Genomic DNA, 25,949 nt, shown 5'->3' with positions numbered 1-25,949 from the left:
TATAGCATCTAATTTTCCATATTTGGTACCTATATGTCCTCTGTTGTTTTTTGTCCCATTCATATACTTGAATTGCTTTGATTACTCGGGTTCGGGTAATAACGTGTGTGTTAAAGCATAAGTATAAAATTATATATATATATATATATATATATATATATATATATATATATATATATATATATATATATATATATATAAGCCCTGTCAGACGGAATATAAAACCTCTCGAAGTGGCTTGATCTTCTGTTGTAGGGGAAAATGGAAGTGGGGATTCCTATTCCATAGTAGGAGATGCGTATGAGCATGTCCAAGCAAGCAAGCATAGGAAGTGATCCATGGACTGTGGAAAAAGTTTTTCTTTTCCACGTAAAGAAACAATTATGGAGAGGTGGAAAAGAGAAAAAGCGAAAGATGGAGAAGAGTGGGTGGGTGGCCTAGTGGGCTACTTGGTGCTTGCTGCCTTGGGTTTTGCCATAAATAGGAATATATGTGTTGGTGCTAGTGGCCAACCTACGTCTTTCCTTTCATTAGTCTCCTGACCTTTGACAAATTTTTCCCTTTCTTTTCAATTTTTCAGTTACATCATGGACCATTCTTTGTAAAGAATCCCACTCGTTTTGAAAAGATTTTCCCCATCTTCTTTTGCCCGTTGATTATTTGAAAAGACACTACATTCTATAAATAATAGAACCAAACTAACCACAAAGTAAATTATTTATCTATTTACTAATGCTATAAACCATTTTTTTTTTTATCTTATTACTGTCTTACCCGGTTGACGTGGCAATACTAATCGACCCTTAATCTTTTTTCTTTTTGTAACAACTAACCAATATTGATTCCAAGAGTTGATTGCTACTGTCACATTAGTATGCTGATAGTAATATAATAAAATTGTAGTTTCTAGTCTTACTCTATTTGTGTAGTTCTTGATCATTCCGTATCAAAAATATCTTAAAAATTTATAGGGTAAACTATATGTTCAAAATGGTCTCGACTTTCGGTTGTTTTATAGAAGAGTAATGATTCAATGCCACCTAAAGATACAACTTTTCACCACCGGTCCTATGTGGCAAGGTGGTCCCCCACTACTTTTTGAGTTTTTTTATTTTTTAAAAATAAATTAAGATGAGGGACTACCTTGCCACATAGGCAAGGTGGTGAAAAGTTGTATATTTAGGTGGTAGTGAATCATTACTCTTTATAGAAACCGTTGAATGTACCCACGGATTTGTGTCACAACCAATTATTGATTGACATGTGGCATGATGAATGGCTTTGCCTATTGTAAAACTGTAGTTTTACACACCCCCCCCCCCCCCAAAAAAAAATAAAAAAATAAAATTAAGATAACAAAAAATTTAAAAACAAGACAGCCCACAAGGCACCTTACTTCATGAAGATGGATATCAGGCCGGATACGGTCAGCCCAAGTTTTTCTTGGGTTTACTCTTGGAATGTTGCACTTCAGGCCTTGATCCGAGCCTTTCATTACCACCCTTTATTGGTTAAACCCACAGATGTTATCTATATGATGTGGTGATATGGTAAATAATCATCCTAGGCCTACTCAATCAACCCTCATCACGGAAAGTAATCCGACCGTTACAAGTTCATTACGTGACAAGCATATAAGAATCATATTTAAGATCTTCTCTTTAACAAGGGCACATGCTCCTAGGTACGTAGGACACAATATTAACTCCTCACTCTCTCCATTCACTTCTCTTAAAAACAGATACTAATTTAGGCATCAAAAGTTTTCCGTTGGACCCACTTCTAACTAGCGTCACGAGCCTTACTGGTCCAATCGCTCGAAAAATTTCTTTGTTGTGATCTAGATTAGTGTTTGGGTTTCCTATAATTTATTGATTTGGACGTCTTAATTAAATTGGGACAAAATTTTCCTTAAATCGAGTTCAAAGGAAATTCCTCCCATTCTATATTTTAAAATGACATATTTCTTTTTAACATGTGATTTTTTGTTTCTTACATGCATTTTAAAAATGTAGGTGAAAATCACATACTCTAATAGCATATTTTTAAAAGCGAAAACATATATTAGTTTAACAGGCTAGATTAAATGAATTTCCTCCAATCAAATTTTAAAATATATATATATATATATATATCATTAAATTACTTCAGCCGTATATTCGAGCCACAGATCAACAAGCCCAAAATGGGTGTTAGCCTCTTGTTCTCAATTAAAGCCCAAAAGTGATGGGCTCTGTAGAGAATGACTCAGACCCATTTGGACCAGGATTAGACCGCACTGCTTATGATGGTCATGGATTGCACTTCAAATCTTTTGGGTCTTATTTTTATTCGATAGTTAATTTAGACCCAAAAGGTCAGCAGTTTTTCTCTTTTTCCTTTTTTTCGTCAATTTAGTTTCAAACTAGTTATTATATCTTCCTCTTTTTTTCTTTTTCTTTTTCTTTTTTAGAGAATTAATAGAATTTATCTTTTTTTTTCGGGCAGTTACAAAAGCTTTATTTTGAAGAGTTGATGGTTTCAATCTAATCAATCAATGATTTTATTATTATTATTAAATATGATAAGTCAAGGGCGATTTTATTATATTTACATGTTATTTTGAAAAATCTACGTTCTAGAATTTGATAGTGCTCTGCTTGGAGTTTTTTCTTTTTTTTTTCATCATTTTGAACGGAAGTTGGAAACCATCAACTTTGTCTAGTTTTAAATGTCAATCTTTCAAAATGCTTCAAGATGCAGGAATCTCATTGGTATAAGTCCATTGAATTTTAAATAAGATAATTTTGAAAATTAAGAAAAGAATCAGAAGAACAAGGCAAACATGGCTCTCCTACCCTATCTTATAAGGTGAAAACAATCTTAGAGTCCCGTTTGGTCATGCGGTTTTGTAGGTAAAATTGTATTTTTAAATAAAATTACGGTAAGTGTCTCATTTAAAAGTGCATTTTCTAAAATTTGGAGGTTTAAAAACATGGAAAAAAAAATATACGTTATTAAATTTTAGGCAAGGGGGTATGTTTTTAGAAAAACATTATTTTAAAAGTAGAGCCGCAATTTAACCAAACACTTAATTGCATTTTTAAAAATCGCGTTTTAAATCACAAAACTAAACGATCCCTTATAAACTATCATTAAGATAGGTGAAGTAAGCTTAGAACGGTGATTATAGGATTTGATTACTGGCAACTTTGGTAAACAATCTATAAGAAAAATAATCAAGGCTAATATAAAAAATATTCTAAAATAAACAAACAATTTAAAGAAGGGGAATTGATGATTGCTTTCCTTGTTATTAAACTACTTGAATAACACAAAAATTCGAGCAACTTAAAAGATGAGAGTTGCAGGACTCACTTGTCCTAAGCTACCAGAAGCAAGTGGGCCCTAAATTCTCTCTCTTAAGTTGGTTGGATTTCTATATCTTTCTAGCAACGTAATAACAGATTAAGATTATAATTCGAGAATTGAAGACCAATTAAACATATCTGGTGATAATGACTTCGCTAATTTGCATTAGAGAGACCTGCCTGGATTGCACTAAAAAATAAACTTAAAAATCATCTAAATGATCAAATGACCTACAATATACTTGAAATGAGCTGAAATTCGAACATTAATAGTATATTCTAAGTGGATTAGTTTTAATACAATAATATTTAACATAGTCTAATGCGGTTGGTTCATTACCCCACCCAAACAATAATTAAAACCAAAGTTTGGTAATTGGTAGTGGGAAGAGGGTCCTAACTTGGACCAAACCTCAATTATAAACAATAATGTGTCGAGTTGATAGTTGACGCTGACCATTTGTGAGTTTACAATCTTGAATTCTTTACTAAAAAAATAAAATAAAAGAAAATGGGGATATTACATTATTTTTATTAGAATTCTTTTACAACATTTATCGGCAATATTAAACTAGTGACATTCTATATTTTAGTGGTTGACGTGACAAATACAACGTAAATTTATAAACCTTATAAGTGTTATGTGAACTATCACATTTGGTAGTACAAAAAAGATCATAACTTGGACAAAACCCCATTTGTAAATAATAATGTGTTGAGCTGATAGTTGATGCTAACCATTTTGTGAGTTTACAAGATTTAAATCTTATGTTGAAAATATTTAAGGTAATACGGTTTTTATTACAAAATTTCATGGCAGTCCGAAATAAGTATACCATGGATTGTCAGGTAATAGTTCATATTTTAGTGATTGATATGATAAATGCTACATAGACTGTCACATCACTTTGTAAACGTGATAAGTAACATGCGAACTCTGTTAGAATATATTATGAGATATGATATTATGAAATTTAATTTATGCATTAATTGGAATTGATTATAATCAAATCATATTGGAATACATTTAATTCTGATCTTTCATACCCTTTTATATTATCTATACATATCCTTTTGTATTTTCTCTAAATCCCTACAAATAGGAATCATTTGTATTGTAAATGATTAAGGAATAAGAGTAACAATGTAGCCATTTAGACTTTACTCTATAGACGTAGGTCATAGACCGATCCACGTAAAATCTCTTTTCTATTTTCTATTATTCTGCTTTTAACTTTATCTTTTCATTCGATTTTGTTTTCATTCATGGTATCGCAAACGCCAGTTTCGATCCTATAGAATTTTATTTACTTTTTCTCATCAATTTGTGTATGATCTTCCCATATATAAGAGAACAAATTCATCTATGAGTCTACATATTTTTGTCCTCTACCTCATGTCAAGTGTCAACCCACATTTTAGCAACTCTGCCTAAAAGCTTGCAATTCGTAGCAATTTTATGTGAACCTAGATCTTGGACTAGGGCATTGTGGATTCACCAACGGGCAGTTGATTTAAATTTGAAAAACTGAAAGCAACAGTGACTGAAAAAAAAAAAGAAAAAGAAGGAATATATATATATAATTAGAGAGAGAGAGAGAGGAAAAGAAAAGGGAAAAAGAGGTTAATGGAAAAAGAAGCTAGAAAGTGAAAAAGCTGGTGTCTCACACTGGTCCTGAGGAACACCATTATGATATGGTGGTGGGTCGTTTTAGCCATTCTCGTGACCCCACGAAAGGCAGGTTGCTTGCAGCCTTGCACCACAATTGGACCCACCAACCAAAAATTTCTGACCAATCAAATTATTAATGTGACCCTACGCCACTGTGCCACACTTCATTGGATGAATTAGGATCCTATAATTCCGGTGTTCCAATTGAATTGCAGTATACTTCCAGTAGAGTGTAACCCGTATATCTCTTTTTATCATCTCAAAATTGACAAAATTTTTAAAATTATCATTAAATTTTGATATAATTATAATTTTTAAAAATCACATTAACTTTAACAAAAAAGAAACTACAATTAAATTGTCCGAATTTCTCGAACAATCTTTAAAAAAAAATAGTTTGTGAAATTAATCTGTCCGGACAAGTAGATCTCGTGAACAATGTAATATGAGAACATCCTCTATTCCTCGTCGTATCCTGGTTGGATTGTCGTATACGGATGACATATATTCTTTTCCAATAATAATTTGATGGGTGAGCGATGCCATTGGTTGATTTATGCACACCAACCAAAACAGAAGACGACAGGCGTTTTTTAAGCTTCCGTATAATCCAAAATGGCATAGAAACAACATTCCAACCACAAACTTTTACAAACCAAAACCCATCTTCGTGTTTCATCACCAAACGTTGTCCCTTTACGCAATTACAAAACGACGTCCGAATAGAAATTTCCATGACAAACGTAAGCTTATAAAAAGTGTACAAGCATAAAAGCAAAGAAAATAATAATAATAATAATGAAAATCACACTGTCCAAGATTTCTTTCTTTTTACTTTTTTTTTTGTTGGCCTCACATTCTCGAAGATGGAAAGTGGGCAAAATGTAAATATGAAATGGTCCCAATTCTTAATAGGAAGTGATATTTGTACACAAATTTTGTACAAATACTCACAATGGTGTAGAATCCAATGCAGGAAGGAAGTTAGCATTTGGGATATGGAGATGGCAAAATTGAAAAAAAAAAAAAAAAATGGGGGAGAAAACTAAAAATATAAAAAATTTATGGGTAAAATTGGTGTGTGAAACCTATCCTATATACATGACTCTCGTATTCATTGTGAGTGTATGTACAAAATAGATGTGTACAAATAATACAACTCTTTTTAATATATATATATATATCACTTTACATTTGAAAAAATGTTGGGTTTCATTACTTTTACCACCACCAGAATTAAGTAATTAATCTTGCTTCCTAAAATCCTCCATATAAACTAAAAAAAAAGAAGAAAAAAATCCTCCAAATTGAGTAAGAGGAAATTATTTCAATCCAGTCAATTTATTAAACTAATATATATTCTTAGGCCGTATGAGATTTCTTCCAACACAGCCTATGTAATTTTCATATACATTATTACGTGTTTTAAAGACAAATATTTATTTAAGAACAATGCTAGAGCTTAAATTTTTAACATAACATTGTCAATTAACTTTTATTATTATTATTTTTAAAAATTAGAATTGATCAAATGGTTGATTGACAATACTGAATAAATAAAAAGAAAAAGGATACAAGTGTGTTACATAACTTTTTTGATTTATTTTGTTTTATTTTCTTGTATATTTCTTGTTAATTTTCGTTAAAAAAAAAATTATAATTTTTCTATTAAATATAATTTAATAGACGGAATAAGAGAAGGGAACAACTTAATTTGTGAATAAATCTAAAACAATAATAATATTAGGCGATAATTGTCCACGTGTCAATAACTAGAATAATAAAGCGGTTGGGGTCCACGAAACCAAAAACCTCAAACCCACACCTTTCACTTTTCAAAGTCGGTGAGACACAACACCCTGCCTTCCCTCAGCTTGAGTTCTACAGCACACATTACAAACAGCAGAAAGGAGAGGAGGACTCGCTTCTCTCTTTTCTCATAGAAGCATGCAAACCCTGAACCATGTTATAGTTTCCACTTCTACCCTTCTCAACTCCCTTAATTCCCATGCTCCAACGTCTCTCTCCCCCTCAGTTCGCATCCCACCTTTGACTTTTCACGTTCATGGCGGTCTCGGACGTCGAAGCAGTGTTAGAGTTCTTGAGGAAAAATGGGTTTTCCAAGGCCGAGTCCGCTCTCAACGAGGATATGATTGAAAAGGGTGAACTGGGTTCCTTTGATTTTGAGAAATTCTTCTTTCCAATGGTGCCCCCGCCCCCGCCGGTGAGAATTCCGTCCACTCTCAGGCGATCGGAGACTCCGGGTGGCAGGGAATCTTCTAGGTCCGAGGACGACGAGTTTGTGAGCTTGGGGTCTACAACTTCGGGTGTGTGTTCTTCAGGTGCTTCTTCTTTTGCATCGAGTCTATTTTAATTTTTGTTTAACAAAATGCAAAGTAAGTGTAAGATTCTCGCTTGTTCAAGTTCTTGTTGATCTTCTGTTTGGTTTCTGAGATAACCGAGGAAAAGGAAATAAAAGAAGTGTTCTTATAGTTCGCTTACGCTAATCTGATGTATTAATCACTTTCAGTTTAGTGGATGTTTTTGTGTTTTTGTTGTCCTAGACGTCGTAGACGATGAAATAAGTAGAAATGGCTCAAAAATCAAGATTTTTTTTTTATCTGGTCAGAGGAATTTATGGTTTGATGCTCTTTCCGTGTTTGGTTAACAAATTGTTGCGATCTTAATTCCCGCTGGTGGTACTTCCGTTTTATGATAGAGCACACAACTGAGACTCTATCCTAGCCTTCATGAGACAAGATTTTATTTAGTACAGTTTTTTTAATGAATTCACTTAAATTGCTGCTCTCTTGGTCGCGTTGGTAAACTTTATTGGTTCCATTATTTCCTCATGTATGTCAAGTTGTGTATTTCTCATCTTTTGTTAAGAGTAAATTTTATTTTTTCCATGAAGCAAGCCTAAATTAGTTTTAGTAAACAGGCCCGGATTGATTGTGATCCCATTTTGCTATAGGTTAGAATCTCTTTTTCTCAAGAAATGGAGTAGAATCTTTTTTCTCCACTATCATTCTGTCACTACCCCTTTTCTTTTCTGTAAGTACCCATTTGAAGAACCAATTCATTTGTCAACACTTGCTGCTGCATCACCATAGTGTGTATCTGGTATTAATGTTTAGAATTCTCTTGGACAATCTAACCATCACTCTTCTTGCCAATTTGTCGTTTGGCACTGATGCTTGTCTGATATGTGCATTTCAGAGGCATGATTGCAACTAACCGGTTATAGAGAATCCAGGATTACCAAATTCGTCAAGTTGCAAACATTACGTATTCGAATTGTTCCCCAATTTTTTATTATATTTTCCATTTATTTTTCTCTGTTTGTTGGTAGTGCATTGTAGCACTCTCAAAAGTTTTTTTTAATGCAGAATTCTTAAACCCATATGGAATTCGGTCAACATCTCAGGATACTTCTGAAGCTTCATCAGAGAATTTATCTCAATTTGGCACAGCACGCGATTATCATGATTTTGATATCCAAAATGACCTGTTTTGGTATGATGAGAAAGATGATGGTGACTTCATGACTCCCTGCTTTGAAGGGCCGGACTTCTTTGCCTGTCCAAGCGAGGATAAGTTTGTCATGACTTCAGAGAACGAGAAGCAACATGAGAACTCACTGGAAAAGAAATGTCTTTTTAACCTTGCTCCTCTGAATGATGAAAATGAGGTTCATGTGGTGGATTATTATCATTTTGATAGAAATTATGAGCCTGGAGGAGGCATTGAAGGGGAGCCCAAAGGTGTTGCTGCTTATGGTTGTTCAGTCCCCTTTTGCAAATGCTGTGCGGAAGCTGGAGGATTTTATGAGGGTAATCCTGTAGAGCACAGCTACCTGAGCTCTAAAGAAACTGATTTAAATGATTATCAGCTTAAGGTTGTAGAGGATATTCCCACTGATTGTGACTCTGCTGCACAACATAAAATAAACAAGACTAACTACTGTGTTAAAAGGGGTTGCACAAACGACGGGGTTGAAGGGTTTAAAGGTTCCCCTGACTTAAATGTTAAAGTTGCTGAGAAAGATTTCATAGCAAATGGAATTGACAGCTACGAATTTGGAGATGGTGGAAAAGGAAGTGCAGAACCCCACGAGCCTGACGCTCCTGCAGAAGGGGAGGATGTTACTGATGAGCTTCTTATGTACAATACTCAGGATGATGAATATGAAGTATTTGACCTAAGAATCATACACAGAAAAAACAGGTCCGTTGGAAATTGTTTCATTTTTGCTCTCGGTTGCATCAGGTTAATTCTTAGTTTCAAGTCCTCAAGATTTTTTTCTTTGTTTCTTGAGCAAAGATGTCAGAATGTCTGGATTGAGATGACTTTATTCTGACTTAGGAGCATACAATGCCTTAGAAGTTTGATTGTAGTGGTAAAAGCTTCATACCATTAGTTCACTGTTTTGATAGAGATTTGAAGCTTTTGATTTGCAGGTTGATAAGTAGCAATCAGTTGTACTCATGTATTATGCCATCTACAGGACTGGATTTGAAGAAAACAAGGATCTGCCTATTGTGCTGAATACTGTCATTGCAGGCAGATATTATGTGACAGATTACCTGGGTTCAGCTGCTTTCAGTAAGGTTGCTCAGGCCCATGATCTTCACACAGGAATGGATGTTTGCCTGAAGATCATTAAAAATGACAAGGATTTTTTCGATCAGAGTTTAGATGAAATTAAACTTTTAAAGCTTGTCAACAAGCATGACCCTGCCGATGAACGCCACATTTTACGTCTTTATGACTTCTTTTATCATCAGGCATGTTTTTCTTGTCCAGTGTTCTAATAATTCATTGTGTGTGTGTGTGTTTTTTAGCTGCTTAATGTGACTCAAAGATTACAAATATAATTTATTGTAATTAGCATGTTATTTATTTGTAATGTAGCTCTTAACATATTGTAGAACTTCTTTCTTGGTAAAAATAATGCAGGAGCATCTCTTCATTGTTTGTGAACTCCTCCGGGCAAACTTATATGAATTTCAGAAATTCAATCAAGAATCTGGTGTAGAAACTTATTTTACTTTGAGCAGATTGCAGGTTTGTTTAATTAGAAAATTTACTTCCAGTGCTTCTTCGGTTTGATTTCTTCTGTTATTTTGTTTTGTCTAGACCTCTAGTCTTACGGTAGGAGTGCCTTGGCTCAGACAGTCCATATTTGTTATCCAAGATTTATAGCTCTTCTAAATGAAGACTTTTTGTTTGTTAATGTGCAGTTATTAGCCATTTTACTAATATGGAAGTTTCAGCTGGTTAAAGAATATATTCAAATATAGAAGTAAAACAACCACCATGAAACTTAACGTTATGCTTCAAACATTTCCTCTTGACAGGTCATAACCCGTCAATGTTTGGAAGCATTGGAATACTTGCATCATCTGGGAATTATTCACTGTGATCTAAAGCCAGAGAACATTCTTATCAAAAGTTACAGAAGATGTGAGATAAAGGTTATTGATCTAGGGAGCAGTTGCTTTCACACGGACAACTTGTGCCTATATGTACAATCACGTTCCTATCGAGCTCCTGAAGTAATCCTAGGCCTTCCGTATGACCAAAGGATTGACATCTGGTCTCTTGGTTGTATCTTGGCTGAGCTATGCTCTGGGGAAGTATGTCTTCATTTTGCTTTGTCTCTGTTAGTAAATTGAAGTTAGAAAGTAATAGTACTTGCTTTTGAGTATGAAGCCAATTTCCAATTCTCTTTGTAACTTTTGATTCTGATGCTTTTGTTTGCTACCAATATCAAGAAATACATCCTCTAATTAGTGAGATATTCTGGGCATATATGTGTTCACCAGGTGCTGTTTCCAAATGATTCGGCTGTAATGATCCTTGCACGCATGACTGGGTTGCTTGGCCCTATTGATCTGGAGATGTTGGAACAGGGGCAGGAGACACACAAGTATTTCACAGAAGAATATGATCTTTATCACATAAATGAGGTTTGTTTCCCATTTTTTCTGTCTTGATATGTGAAGTGTAAAACATGGTTTTATCTGAACAAGATATTATGAATGTAAAGTCTTGCTTGCAGCTGTGATCATTCTCTTGTTTGATGAAAGAGCATTATAAACCCAAAGTTGGGATTTTTTTAGAGCTTAACCCCACTATTTCATTTCATATCTCTGAATTGTCTTAAAAGTGATCACGAAGTTCATACTCCTTTTGTATAATCAGTACTCTATTCTATTTTAGTATTTTAAGATGTTCTAAAACATTATCCACTTTCAAAAGTTAATAGAAATGCAGAAAATACTCCGGAGAAGTACCATATATATATATGGTGACGCATTGAAAGTGTGAAACTATTAGTCAATATGGAATTACACTTTCGCTCACATATGACATGCTGTGTTCAGGAGACAGACCAACTGGAATACATAATCCCCGAGTCATCATTGCTGGAGCATCGTCTGCAGGTTACTGATATTGGGTTTATCGACTTCGTAAGAAACTTGCTTCAGATCAATCCAAAGAGGCGTCCTACGGCGGTCGAGGCACTAGAGCACCCATGGCTTTCCCACTTGTACTAGGCCGGTTCTTGCTAAAATTTTATGGTGTTTCTTGTGGGATTATTCATATCAGTTTTCTGAGGGCTTTTTTTTGTACTGTACATTTATTTATTAATTCACACACATAACCTTTTGTACAAAGTTTCTGCCCAATTCTTTTCACCCCTTGGTTGATTGGGGTTTGTAAGTTATTGTTCTTTTGAGCAAGTGAACCATTTGTTCCATGTGCCTACTCGTCCAGTCCAAGTCGGTCACAAGCGAGGCAGCGTGGACCCGAATCTCTCTGTAATCGAGCAAGCAATTGTGAAAGATTTTAATAAGATTCACCCGTCCAAACAGGTAGGCCTCATCGAGGATCTTTCATAATTGCAATTGAGTTTGCTGTAATCCTGACAGAAAATTGCAGCCAATTCCAATCCAGACAGCGTAATTGTGCATGCAGAAAGTCCATCTAGGCCCAATCTAATCTAGGCAAACAATTATTGACCATATTAACCCAGATTTGAAAAAAGAATATTATCTATGATAAAAATAAAAACATAGACTATATAGTTAGTCATAAGTAAGGAGCTATCCTGACAATGATTTGATTATTGACTAAAATTTGATAATGAATTGATTATTGACTAAAATTTGATGAACCATTGAGCTGGTCAAATTTCATATGAAATACAATGTTTCGTGATTGCCATGATACAGACAGCTTGGAGAAAACATGTAATTCTAGATATACACGTTCTTGCACTTCCAAGATATCATCGCTCCATCCAATTCTAATCTACCGTTGCTTTCATCTACAGTCCGTGTAAACCACGGGGGTGGGCTACACTTGCCAACGTCATTTTTTGTATTTTGTGGTAAATATTTGGTTTTTATCGACCATCTTATTTGGGTCTTCATAGTTGGTACTCCTTTTTATCTATGGAGGTTCAGGTGCAATGTCCATTAAGCATCCACCGTTGACACCTCTATCGTCAAACATCATCATAGTGGTCTTTTACGGCAGCTTTGATCCAGTCATTACCGTTGTTATCCTCCCTATTGTGGTTACCACGTTCTTTGGGGTGTTTTGCTCGACAACAAATCTACTAGACTGTCTCAAAAATCATTATTTACATCGATCCCTTTCTTCGCCCGTGCCAAGAAATTATAAAATAAAAGTTTGATGTTTGTACCAGGTCTTTGATGGGCACCCAATCCCCTCAAAGACCTATGATAGGTTTCTCACTTAACGTAATCTATAATCTGAATGCTTCATGTCTACCATGATAAAGACACGGCTTGGAAGCACATGTAATTCCACAATTCCACAAAAATGTTCGTGCACTTCCAAGTTAATGTTCAATTCAACTGATAAGAGGTTTCTCACCCAACGCAATCTATAAACCAAAAAGAGGGAAGATTCAAGATATAAAGTAGGAGAGGTTCGTCGAAAGTCCGATATATAGGATTACTTTTGATGCTTAAGTTAATAAAAGTAAAAAATAAAAGCAAAATTAAGTATTAATGCGTAAGAGATGAAGTTATGGTCATCCCCTCCTTATATAAGCTTGTTGTTCCCATTTCTCTTGGGTGGGGCTTTAGGGGACCCTTGCTCAACTGTTGTTAAAGGCATAATTTCCCTCGTAAATATTAGGTGATGTTTCTTGGTGTGACAAAGCCATTAGTTGTGGTGCGTCTTGTCGAAGTATATGTACATGTATCCTGGTTCCAGAACAAGGTAGGTTATTAGAACAGGCCGACAGGCTTCTCTTTAGCCCACTAGCTTTGGTGTCCTTGACAGGCCAATAAAATCTTCGACAGACAAGTCTTATGGGCCCTTTGACGGTTGTGTATTTAAACTGTGTTTAAACCCTAAGAATCATAAGATAGATGAGTTTTATGAGCTCAATTATAACTAAGCATATCAATAGCTCTCCAATTCTTTTGACCAACTTGATTATAGGTCGATCCATAAGAATTTCAACTAGTAAGTGAGTTCTCAATAGATGAGCCTTAAAGGCCTAGCAGGGCTAGGTACACCAATCTTCTTTGACTGTATGTACATACATATATACTATTATATATACACACTATGTATATTTACAAAAGAATTGCATGCTCTAGGGTACGCCCGAGTGTACCGAACCATACCTCTCCCTATGAATCATCACTAATAATTACAAAGGACGAAGTCTTGAAGAGGGAAAGATTGTCTCTTCTGATTGGCGGATTGTAAATCCAAAGCCTTCCATCTCCTTTTCACTTTCCTACTTTTGTCCCCCAAAATCTTTGCAAGCCCACGCTTCCCTGTAGCGCGTGCAAGACTTCCTCAATCATTCTGCAGCCGAGCTTTTCTATGTAGCCCGAGCTCATCCATCTTCCTACGTCAGCTTTCTCACGTTTTTAAAGGGAAGTGAAATGGAAAAGGGTTACAAGGTTACCTTTAATGTCATGACATTTAACGATGTAAATAATAATATTATTATTTAAATATTGTGAATGACGTGTTAATTTATTTATCATATCAAATCATTTATATCATTACAAATATATATATTAAATCCTTACAATAAAATGATTTATCTCTATTTCAATTGAAATATAAAAATTCATATTTTCACATGAGAAAAAAAAAAAAAAAAAAACAGGCTCAATATTGTCACACTTATTTGGGTAATTATATTGTTAGAATAAAGTTTTTCCCAAAGTAAGTTGAATGGATTTTCTTAAACTCGATTTATTAAATTATTATGCGTTCAAAATGCATGTAATTCTCATGTGTTTTATTAAAAATGTATGTAAGAATCATATGTATCTTAAACATATATTAGTTTAACCGCACGAGTTGAATAAAATTTTTCCAATTCAATTTGGATAAAAACTTTGTTTAGTGTAAAGTTTACAATAATTTTAAATTGAATTTTTTGAAATTTTAATTGAACCACCATCTGAATTATAATTTAAGATTTTCATAATCAAGATCATTGGCGAATTTCTATTATTTAAAAATAATAAAATTCATAAGTTACATGGATAACATACTTGAGAACTACAAGTCTATTAACTTACGGCAGCAAACAAAATATAAACAAATTGCAAATTATAAATACCCAATAATCAACACAATGGTTTCGTAACGAAGCGAACAACCTTTTAGCACCTCAAAAGTAAAACCACTTTGAAGCAACCAAATCCTAAAAGTCAATCACTACAAAAGATACAAAACACATGCATAGTAAAACTTACGACCCATATAATCCTACTAAAATCATATCTACATAGACAAACTCCTCGTTGCCTTCCTATTTCACCAACATGCTCCAACTTCTCACTAGTCAATCGTTTATATATGACTTATTTACCAATTTACCGGTAGATTTTGAACGATTGAAGGTTTAAATGATGGTGTGTGGTTTGAACAATAAACTTCAAGAGAGGAAAATCATTAATGGTTCTCAACAAATGTTCTCTTGGCTCACAAGGGTAAAACTAGCAACCTCTTAAGTGATTATAAGGCTTAGGCTTCACACTTATACAATTTATCTATTTATATGTTGAGCAAGAACCCTTTTTGCAATGTGTTAAAATGAAATATTTTTATTACATGAATTCTTGTGGTGTTAGGACGCTCATTAGGGTTTCATCGCTAACTCTAGCGACACCTTAGCAGCGTCACGATGGGCTTGATGACGGTCCAGGTGACAGAGTTCTCGAGAGTTTCCTATTTTTGAAGTCAGCAACATGATGGTCTAGGTGACGGAGCTGTTGAGAGTCTCATATTTCAATTAATATCATGGTGATCTTGATGACAATTAAAGTGACAGTGCGTTCAGGTTGGTTCTCGAAGTCTTTATCCACAATTCACGTTAGGACAGTTGGTAACAACCCAGGTGACAGTTTCACAAAATTTAAATAAAAAATCTAACTTTTTATACCAAAATACTAAAGTGTTCAAAATTTTACAACCTTATTTTGATCACTAAATTGAGCCAATTTCTAAAACTTAACAAGGTTGATATGTATGATGTAACGTGTTAAACATGTATTCTAAGGAAATAAGCCCCAAATAACAACCACATTAATAATTACCATGGCATAATAATGGTAAAGATAACATTAAATCGTTTCGAAGTAAATTAAATAATGATGTTAGATACAAAATTAAAGATCAAGATTTTTTACAATTCTTACGACTGGCAAATTTTCTCAAACTATAACAATTATTTCAAATTAAATAGTGTATATATTTATCATTTCAATACTTATCATATTTTATCACAACTACTTGACTTGAAAACAATGACTAGAATCTAAAAACAATTCCACATAATAGAATACTCTAAGAATTATGAAAGGTCATAATTCAAAAATAAACTATGGATAGAGTTTTTCTTTAAATTAAGTTATTTAACTCATATTAAATTGATATTTGTCTTTAAATTATAATGCTCACACACACACACACACACACATATATATATATATCTCAATTTAATAGATTAAATTAAAAAAAAAAAACTTCAATCCATTTTTTTGTTGGGTCAAAACAAACTTTTTGTCATTAAATATATTAGTGGTAAAATGGTAATTAAAGCACAATATCTCTATAAAAATGAAAATAAGAAGAAGAAAATATCGGCGGTATCTCCGATCTCCTCAACAGCGCGTGGCCTTGCATCTATCGTTCTCGACGAGAACCATAACTACATCTACATCTCCGAGAAAGTCAGAGAGACGAGGCTACAGTAGCAATTAACGAACGAACATATCCAAAGGCTGGAGACAACTTTAAAATCCTACGCATCCCAATAGTCCTCGCGTTCTCTGAGAGCGAGAGAGACACTGTTTCGCTATGCCCATGGCCGAGTTGACTCAGGCCGACGTGTACTCGCCCAGGTCTCTGCAGGTATGGCGGACACTCCTCAACTGGTTGGCCTTCTTCTTCCAGATCTTCTATCAGATCCTCAGAGCTCTCGGCCACCAACCCATGCTCTCTTCGGCTTCCTCTTCTTCTTCTCCTTCTTTCAAGCCCTTGCCGGTCGTTGAGCTCCCGGACCACGACTCTCCGCCCACCTCCGCCGTCGAAATCCCCGCCGCCGCCCCAGATTCCGATTTCGACGACCGGTCCGAGAAGCTCACGGTACGGCCTCCTCACAGCTCTTCTATTTTTGGAAAAAGTTCCAAGTTTTTTATCCTTTCAAGTTTGAATTTGATCCAGCTTTTGGAGTTCTTTTTTTGTTATTTTTCATTTACTTTTTCTATGTTTACCTCTCTTGTTCAATTGGATGATTGGATTTATATTAATAGCTCCCTAGGAGATTTTAGGCAAGTCTTTTTGCATGGTTCTTAGTTGCGAATTGGGTAAGATAATTGATTGCTTTCTGGGTATATAAAGACAAAAAACGTTGCTTTATATGTTTCTTAGAGAAGCGTTTTATGCTTAGATTAGAGTTAATTTTTCAGTTCATTGTGTTCATATGCAGGGAGCTTACTATATATATGCTAGAAATAAAGCAAACCCTTTTGCTTTTAAGGTCCAAATTTTAGTGTTGTGCTTGGGATATATTGAGGACAAGAAGACCCACTTGAATTGGGCATAAATTAGATGTTAGTAATAGTAGTACTTTGTGTTTGGCTTGATCTTGTGGGTACGTTGTAAATTTCCACCATGAAATGATCTGTGTCATTCATCAAAGAATGCTCCCAAGTCATTATCTAGCTTCAAAGAAATCTTAGCATATCAATATCTGGGGTATTTTTTACCTCTTCCTGTCTGCTACCATAATTCTCTGCCTTGTGCATTTAGTTTGCTTCCCATCTAAATGTAATAATTTCCCATCAAAATCTTAGCATATACTTTGTCTCTGGTTTCTTTTTCTTAGAGATATTTAGATGTAATACTTTCTCCTAAGTGTACTGTACTAATAATCAAATTTGAATGGTAGAATTTTATATTTTGTTGTTGACTTTTGACTTCTGGTTGTATTTTGTTGACATGAGAAGTGGAATTAATTTTCAAAAGTTGGGAATTTATGGAAGTTCAGTGACAAAATATCAGGTGTAGGTGTACAATTTTTTGACCGTCTAAAACTTCGGATATCCAAGCTTTTGTTAAGAAAGTTTAAGAACATGAGGGCAAAATATGCCAAGCACAACTAGTTCAGGTAAGGCATTGCAATCGAGCAAAAGAGAGCGGTAACATAGGTGTGCAAAACGTGTCAATAATTTTCTTTTCTTCTGTTTCATTTTTTTACTATCATATTTGTTTTGAATCTTTTTTCAAAAGCTGCTAGCTGCCTCTATATATATGGAAACTGACAAATTCACCTGCAGGTAGTTCTTGACTTGGACGAAACTCTAGTATGTGCATATGAGACATCCAGTTTGCCAGCTGTTGTTCGTAATCAAGCAACAGAAGCTGGGTTGAAATGGTTCGAACTCGAATGCATTTCTTCAGACAAGGTACTTTGCATAGTAATCATTTTGTATCTAGTTGATTATATGGAAGGAATTCATATGAAAATATCTTGACATGTATATATTGAGATTTGAAGGAATGTGAAGGAAAACCTAAGGTCAATTACGTTACAGTTTTTGAGCGTCCGGGATTGGAAGAATTCTTAAAAGAAGTTGGTGAATTTGCTAATCTTGTACTGTTTACTGCTGGTCTTGAAGGTTGGTTATTACTTCAAATTTGTAGACTTCCTTCCCACATGTATTTTCCCCCTTTGCTCTTTTATGAATGGTAATCTTTATGAATTCTCACAGGTTATGCTAGACCGCTTGTTGACAGAATAGATAAGGAAAATCGATTTAGTCTTCGACTTTATCGGCCTTCAACAATTAGCACGTAAGTACTGCTTCCTTCCTTTCTGGTCTTCTCTCCCTTCCACACCTCCTCCAGCCTCCCTTTTGTAATTCATTGTCAATAACTGGGGAACCTTCATGTGAATTTTTATTCGGTATACCTGTCAGGGACTTTTTGCTGCTTTGAAAAATCGTATCAATGTCTCACTCCAACGCCTTTGTCTTCGCCCTACTTATGTTTCATTTTCATTATTTTTCATTAAGTACAAGCTTTTGGTGAAGTATAAGATTTTAGGGTGAATAGTGCTATAAGGTTAGAAGAATGAAGTTTCAAAAGGTCCATTCAGCTCAAAGTAATTTGGTTTAGTTTGGTAAAACCTTTGATTCTGATAAATTACAGGGAGTATCGGGAGCACGTGAAGGATCTCTCCTGCCTATCAAAAAATCCATGCCGAATTGTTCTTGTTGACAACAATCCATTCAGTTTCTTGTTGCAACCACTGAATGGAATTCCCTGCATTCCATTTACTGCTGGGCAACCACATGACACACAGGTACCGAGATTTGTATTTGATATCCCAGTATCATCTTCTTCTCTCCACTTCTTTTATCTTTTTATTTATCATCTTACTTGGTGATCGATCAGCTTCTGGATGTCCTCCTTCCACTCCTTAAGCACCTTTCTCAGCAGAAAGATGTGAGACCTGTGCTCTACGAAAGGTTCCATATGCCTGAATGGTTTCAAAAGCAAGGAATCCCTATTTCTGCTTGGACGTTGTAGAATAAATACTCTGTGACAATGAAAGCCGCCATTCTTTGTACAATATGCTACAATTAGTTTGTCCAAAGGCAGCATCCCATAATTGGACTTAAATTTTTGTATAGCACACAGGAGGTGATGAAGGCCCCTTCAAAGGTTTATCAAAAGGTTTCAACTGCTGCAGGTCATGGTCACATGTACACCATTTATGTATTTATTTAGATTTGTCAAAACTCTGATTGTTATGTTAACTTCATTTTTAAGCTTGTGATCCTCTTGATTGTTCATGTAACTTGTTGGAATGTTTTAGAACTGTTTTTCATAATTTTCAGCATTCAGCAGTTTAATTTGTCCCTGCAACATTTCTTAATACTATTAGAAAAAGAGTAAGGTTAGAAAACCACACTTTTATTCTATACTGTTGAAGTAGCCATGCCATCAGCTCTTAATTTTTTTTTTCTTCTTCTTAAGAAGTGTTGATTGATATTGTCATGTCAACATGACAGGATAAAAGTGTGGCTTTTAGGTTACTCTTAGGAAAAAACAGAACAGACAATTGTTTTCTTCATACAGTGCATGTTATGGGATATGGATTACATGAACTTGCGATAGTTATGGGCATGAACCAAGATGAGAATTGCATCCATAACCATAAGATGCATGCCTAATTTTACATGCTTGAATTCATCTCTACACTGTTGTTTAAAGTCTGTCTGTTTGTCGTCTTTTACGAGCCAATATTCAACGATCTTTCTTTTTCTTTAAAAGTAGAGGCAGTCCTCGTTGATTTGCAGGTCTTAATGGTAACCCTCTTTGTGAAGATAAGCCCAGTTGCCCAATTTTAGGTTCGTTTGGATTTGCAGATTTAAAATATATTTATTTTTAAAAATAACGATTTTAAAATGTGCAATTTGAAAACACATTTTTTTAAAAACATAATTAAGTGATTTGGAAAAATCGTAGTTTGATCTTTAAAATCATGCATTTTTAAAAATTGCGAGTTTTTAAATGATGCACTTTTAACGATTTTGTTAAAATTACACTTTTGGTCAAACATACTTTTAGCCTGGAGAGCAAGAGTTGATTAGTATTTGCACGTCATCAGTATAAAAATAAAAAATAATAATTGGATAAAAATATAATTTTTATCATTTTTCTATGAGATTAGTCGGTTGCCCAATTTTAACCTGCAGACCATTCGTGGTGCTGCGAGTCCGGGACGCCACCATGGAACAGTACACAGACTAATCATAGAGTGCTGCCAAGAGCTGCTTTTCACATCCTACTAAAATTGTTGCCTTGCAGCCCATTGATGTTTCGCTGCCCTCTCAATTGGGGAGTTCGCAGCATATCACAGCTAGAATAAATGGACTCCCCCCCCCCCCCCCCACCCCCCAAAAAAAAAGAGTAATCTTTTTAACATTCAAATTCCGTGAAATTCCTTGCCCGAATTTTTTGGGACCTCTGGCCCGAGGTGTCCGGAAAGGTTCGGGACCGGGTTCCCTTTCTCATTCTAGAGAATTCGGGCAGGAAATTCCGGTCCGTTGCTTTAACAGTTAGCCAACTACCGAAGAGCTTATGCTTGTGATCTTGTGTATCTGGGAATTATCTGGCAGTCTCCAATAATGGGGCACAAGGAGGGCAGTCTGCACGGCCACATGGTCGACGGCAGGGGCAGCCTTATTAAGTTTGTTTATGATGTAGAACTAATCAGATTAGTTAGCAGTCCGACATCATGTTAGGAACTCAGGCTACCAAATGAGCCTTTTACAGCGTTGTTTGTCCTAAAAAGCTTATCTCTTTGTCAGTGGCAAGAAACAACATCAGCTGAGCAGGACACTTTTCCTACTAAAGGATGATCTTCTTTTAATCTATCACTTTTCCTACTAAAGGATGATCTTCTTTTAATCTATCTTTCCCCCTTTATGTATTATGCCAAGTTCCCTTTGTTTTCTATGTTTGTCTTTTTCAAAGTTGTCCTTGAAAATCGTTTCCCATGTTCTCATGCCCCCCAAGCCTCATGTTTCAGTATCATGGTTTGGAGTTTGAATTGACAAAATTCTACAACCTGAGTTTGAAGAGCACAAGCATGCATGCTGCCTAACGGTACCCTATATCACCAAATTTGTTGGACTTTGCAGCACAAGCATGCCGCCTAACATTTATTAAGGAGAAATGTCAGACCTCCAATCAAATTCGAAGAATTTTTTTTTCTTTACAAATTTAAGAAACTAATTATTACGTTAGAAATTAGCGTTTCTTATTTTTTTTCACGCAATACAAGGAAATGGGGCTACAAACAGGAGCTTAACACAAAAAATAAAGGAGAATTACAAGATGAGTGATGCTATATGTACCACACCACTACCCCACTATGATGATATGTCATTGTCAATCTACTATTGATTTTTTTTTTTTTCTTTCTTTTAACAAAGGCCGACCGATCTAAAGGTTAATCGGCAATGTCACATCAGTATAGCGGGATAGTAGTGTGGTATATAACATTACTCTTATAAGAAACATATCCAAAGAAATTATGAGAAGCAGCCCACTTTGCTGCAAAATGAGCACTGCTGTTTCTGAGACCCTTAGAGACTTTCCAGCTAGGAAGGAAACCTCTGATAATAGGCTTGATTCTCCAATCTGAGATAGCATTGGGCCACTTAATATCCATGATAGTGTATCTGATTACTCCCTGCAAGATATATATTTGACTCTTTCAATTAGTCTTGAATAAAGCAACCTCAACACCAATCAAAATAATACTCTACTGCATATATCTTACCAATGTTGTAATCTTGGACAGCAGTATGATTACACTGATAAGCCCGGGGCCCTTTGGGTAGTAGTTGTTTTATTCTCCTATTCCTGTCTAGCTACCTTTGTTTATACTCTACCACTCGATTGTGTTTTCTCTTTGATTGATTTAGCTGTCATAACAATTTATACTCTTCCTTCCACTCGATTTTGTTGTCTCTTTGATTGATTTAGCTGTCATTAACAATTTGGTCCTTGACATTCTCTTCCTCTCTTTTTCCTATTGAGTTGTTGTTATGTGGTGTTGATGTTTTGTTCAGACACTTTTGAACTGTTCATGCTAATTTTGATTAGGAATCTTCTTACCAACCATGGAAGGACCTCTTTTTGTTTCTTAATTAGGGTGAAAAGCACCCCACAGCTTTATACTTACAAATAATTAGTTGAATATGTATTTGTTTAAATACTTAATTAGATAATTTAGATTAGATTGATGTATATCGATCCCACTACTACATTAAAGCATGAAGTTTAAAAATATTGAAGTCTTGAAGTTTAAGCCGTTTGGGGGTTAGGGTTGGGCTACGTCTTCAGAAGTGCTCTAGTTTCCACGATGAAGAGAAAAATTACAAGTTACAAAATGATGATCTCTCTCTCTCACTCTCATAGTGAGGAGTTTAGAATATGATGAATGTATTATAGGCGTCAGCCGTCCTATTCGACTCCTAATAGGATTAGAGCTATAGAGTATTGACGTGTTGGTCAAATGACAAAACAGTTGTCAATGTCCTTTTTAAATCTACCATTGAATATGTGAAATTCATAAATCACAAAATTGTCCTTTGAAAAAAAGATCAAAATGTTAGATTTCATTCTCTTGTCCATTTCTTTTTTAAATCCACCATTGAATATGTAAATCTGTACATATTTAATGGTGAATTTGCACATATCTGATATAGAGATGAACAAGAGATGTGTAGAAGGATGACACCAAACATTTCTCCTTATAAAATTCCCGCAAACTCACTAGAGCATAATTTAACGATGAATTTGCACATATCTGGTATAGAGATGAACAAGAGATGTGTAGAAGAAAAGTGAGTAGTTAGTATCTCATATCATAAGGCTATTAAATTGGTATTTATTTTTCAGAATATATAATTTTTACATGCATTAATTTAAAATGAGAATTTAAAATTTTAGATGAGAAATTATTAATTTTGAGGGGATTTAGTCATGAAATTAAATATAAACTTTTAAGGGAATTTTTTTTAAAATGTTAGGGGGGCAGAGTTGAATGTGGTTCCACTTCAATTCCACCCCTGCATACACTCGAAACCACAAGCTCTAAAGACAAGGAATTTGAATTGTAATTGAAAGCCGGCCTGCAGGTCAGTCAACGTGCATGAAATTCATGGCGGGTGGTTAGTGGTTGGAGACGGAAAGGGGAGCTGTTTCGTATTTGCCTTCCTTTCTAACTTAATTTCTTTAGACCGGAAAATTAATGGTCCATCACGTCTCAAAAACGGTAAGCTGGTCAATGCAAGCCTTCACAAACACATCCCCATCGATTTTAATACAACACTTTTATCCACGTGGACCACATCTATATTCTAAATTCTCATACCACCGGATTTCCGTCCAAATTATAATACCCAATTCCCAAGAAAGAAAATGAGGCGGTGAGAATTAGGGTGTTCGAACAGGTAGACCTTGCACACAAAACTATTTAGAGATTTGCCCGAACACTTGGGGCTCTGAATTTTGTGAAACTCGGACAAAGAATTTCACAAAGTCTAAATTCATTATCATCTTTATTCTTTATTTTTTTCAATTAGGAAATTAATTTATTTATTCTCGAATAAGATGGACAAAGTAAACCGGAAGCTACGTCTACAAATGAGCGGGTCAATTACTAGCTCTATTAGAGTATTCATATCTAGTTCTGGATGGTCAAAGGTTATTTTGGCTAATTGAGATGCAAATTTAGGTTAAAAGTGTAGCCGCATACGGCTAGCTACTTTAGTTCAAAAATTGGTGTGCTGCTATAGTGCTCACCATTTTTTTTTTTAAGAAAAAAAAAAAAAAAACTTTTTGATTCTTAATAAGACATGCACATGACTTTAGAAAAAAAAAAAAAAATGGTACAGTAAAAATGAATAGTTAAAATAGAGAGTATGATGTAGGTGGTTTGAACAAATAATTAATAGCTAAAAAAAAAATTTAAAAAGTGATTTTTTTAAACTAAAATGAAAAAAAAAAAAAAAAAAACCAAACCAAATGGGAATGCTATAACGAGTTCACAACCAATAGTTTAAAAATGCAAAATAAAATAACCCAAAGCTTTGTGAACAATGCACAACGCACGTGTTTATGAAATAGATGTGGGTATATATGTAAATGTTTCGTATTTACCTTTTAATATTGTGCTACTACTGTCAACTACGGCTGCATGCACGCGAGAAATGCTTGATGAGGAACACTCATCCGTCTCCAATCATCCATTTATAATAAAAAAATAATTTTTTATTAAAAAGTAGGCTTTGATGTGACATCAAATCCTACTTTTTAATAAAAAATTATTTTTTTATAATAAAAGGCACACCAAAGACGGATGAACGTCCCCTGTGTAACAAGCCTCGCATGCACGCTATTCAATCACCGAAACAAATTACATAACATCAACGAAAATTCATGTCGTTTATGACGTCTGGGTGGTCAGGTAAGTTGAATAATTCTAGAACGACACTCTTTTTCTTTTATTCATCTTTTCATTAGAACTCGATCTTCTGTTTTCTGGGTCACTCTTGGTTTGCTGCGGGAAGAATTGCATGGCATGTCGTCATGTCGGATCAGCTTTTTGTGTTTTTAAAAGTGGACAACATGCAGTTTGAAATTATGGATTAACTTTTAGTAAACTGCCCTAATTAATAAACTCTGAAATTTAAGATGAGTTTAATTTCAATATTTCATTCAATTATGAGACAAATAATTTTTTTTTCAATCCAATCTATTAAATTGATATTTATTATTAAAGGATTAGAGCATGTAATTCTCACAATATTTTTAAAAATATATGCGAAAATCCCATGATTTAAAGATAGATTTTCGTTTAATAGACTAAATTATAAGAATTTTCTCTCACCTAATTTAAAGAACCTTTATCCTTCAACTGTGTATAACCAGGAGACTAATCATGATGACTGTTTCTTTTTCTTTCTTTTTTTAAAAGCCAAGTTTGGTACTCTTTCAAAATTCGAACGTTTCAACTTGATGACTATTTCTTTGACGAAATTAAAATCCTTTGGTGCATGGAAATAATCAAGGGTTAAAAGAAACAATTAAGGCTTCTTCATTTTCCTTCGCATCCTTCTTACTTTTCTTACCTAATATTCTTTCTGATATGGGGTTTGGTACGTATGAAGTCAGTTTATGATTGAGTCATTACTTTCAAAACGTGGGGGTTTGAAAAAAAAGTTAATGAAACAGTAAAATGTAGTTATTGAATATATAAATTTTAAGAATGCGGTCAAGCCTATCATAAATTTTGTGAAAAGAGTGTGATGTTTTAAAACGTACAACGATTTAATTTTTAAAATTGTACGTTTTTTAAAACATATATATTACATCTACATAACGAAAAATGTAATTTTTTTCACATTTAAAAATCAGTCCAGCTGATTATGGCACGTTAATAACTCGTGCATTGATGTTAGTCAATTTTAATTTTTTCAGAAAAATAAAAATAAATGTTGAATGAAGTTGGAATAATTGCCATTAATATCTACGGGATAAAGTGAAAAATAAAGAGATAAATGTTTTTTTTTTTTTTTTGTATTCTCCTATTTTTTTAATTTTGAAAATCATTTTTTTAAAAAAAAATTAACGATTAAATCCGTTGAATTTATAGGTAAACTCATGTATAGGTGAGAGAATGATTCAAATATACTAAATATCATATCTTTTTCTCCTAATTTTATTTAACATTTGTCAAACAAAGTTACCTGATATTTTTCAATTAATTCTTATTAAATAAAAAAATAAATTAAATAATTAATTAATTTAAAGTGTCACTTCAA

At 34.3% G+C, this 25,949-nt stretch overlaps 2 protein-coding genes across 4 annotated transcripts; both read left to right on the top strand.

The window, feature by feature from the left end:
* Positions 1 to 6,857: 6,857 nt before the first annotated feature.
* Positions 6,858 to 11,930, top strand: LOC133864047 (serine/threonine-protein kinase ppk15). Of its 3 annotated transcripts, none has more exons than XM_062300241.1 (7): positions 6,858 to 7,364; positions 8,412 to 9,249; positions 9,530 to 9,809; positions 9,982 to 10,089; positions 10,383 to 10,661; positions 10,851 to 10,994; positions 11,412 to 11,930. In XM_062300241.1, the coding sequence occupies exons 1-7, from the start codon at positions 7,088 to 7,090 to the stop codon at positions 11,583 to 11,585; spliced, it is 2,100 nt and encodes a 699-aa protein (XP_062156225.1). In that variant the 5' UTR covers positions 6,858 to 7,087; the 3' UTR covers positions 11,586 to 11,930. The 3 variants fall into 3 exon arrangements, with proteins under 3 accessions (XP_062156225.1, XP_062156226.1, XP_062156227.1); XM_062300242.1 differs by having other exon boundaries at positions 6,859 to 7,349; XM_062300243.1 differs by lacking the exon at positions 6,858 to 7,364 and having other exon boundaries at positions 9,112 to 9,249; positions 9,483 to 9,809.
* Positions 11,931 to 16,180: 4,250 nt separating this feature from the next.
* LOC133864290 (uncharacterized) lies at positions 16,181 to 19,468 on the top strand. The gene is made up of 6 exons (XM_062300573.1): positions 16,181 to 16,686; positions 17,880 to 18,008; positions 18,101 to 18,221; positions 18,315 to 18,396; positions 18,754 to 18,907; positions 19,000 to 19,468. Exons 1-6 carry the CDS (start codon positions 16,399 to 16,401, stop codon positions 19,132 to 19,134), a joined length of 909 nt encoding a protein of 302 aa, XP_062156557.1. The 5' UTR covers positions 16,181 to 16,398; the 3' UTR covers positions 19,135 to 19,468.
* Positions 19,469 to 25,949: the final 6,481 nt, after the last annotated feature.

Source organism: Alnus glutinosa, chromosome 3 (assembly GCF_958979055.1).
Source record: "Alnus glutinosa chromosome 3, dhAlnGlut1.1, whole genome shotgun sequence".
Classification (NCBI taxonomy): Eukaryota; Viridiplantae; Streptophyta; class Magnoliopsida; order Fagales; family Betulaceae; genus Alnus; species Alnus glutinosa.
This window is presented reverse-complemented; position numbering and strand designations above follow the sequence as displayed.

Bases quoted from the DNA above. Each gene is read 5' to 3' on its own strand.
- LOC133864047 (XM_062300241.1), top strand. From the start codon at position 7,088: ATGGCGGTCTCGGACGTCGAAGCAGTGTTAGAGTTCTTGAGGAAAAAT. The intron at 9,250-9,529 runs GTCCGTTGGAAA...TGCCATCTACAG, and splicing joins ATCATACACAGAAAAAACAG to GACTGGATTTGAAGAAAACA. The intron at 10,090-10,382 runs GTTTGTTTAATT...TCCTCTTGACAG, and splicing joins TTACTTTGAGCAGATTGCAG to GTCATAACCCGTCAATGTTT.
- LOC133864290 (XM_062300573.1), top strand. From the start codon at position 16,399: ATGCCCATGGCCGAGTTGACTCAGGCCGACGTGTACTCGCCCAGGTCT. The intron at 18,009-18,100 runs GTACTTTGCATA...TGAGATTTGAAG, and splicing joins AATGCATTTCTTCAGACAAG to GAATGTGAAGGAAAACCTAA. The intron at 18,908-18,999 runs GTACCGAGATTT...GTGATCGATCAG, and splicing joins GGCAACCACATGACACACAG to CTTCTGGATGTCCTCCTTCC.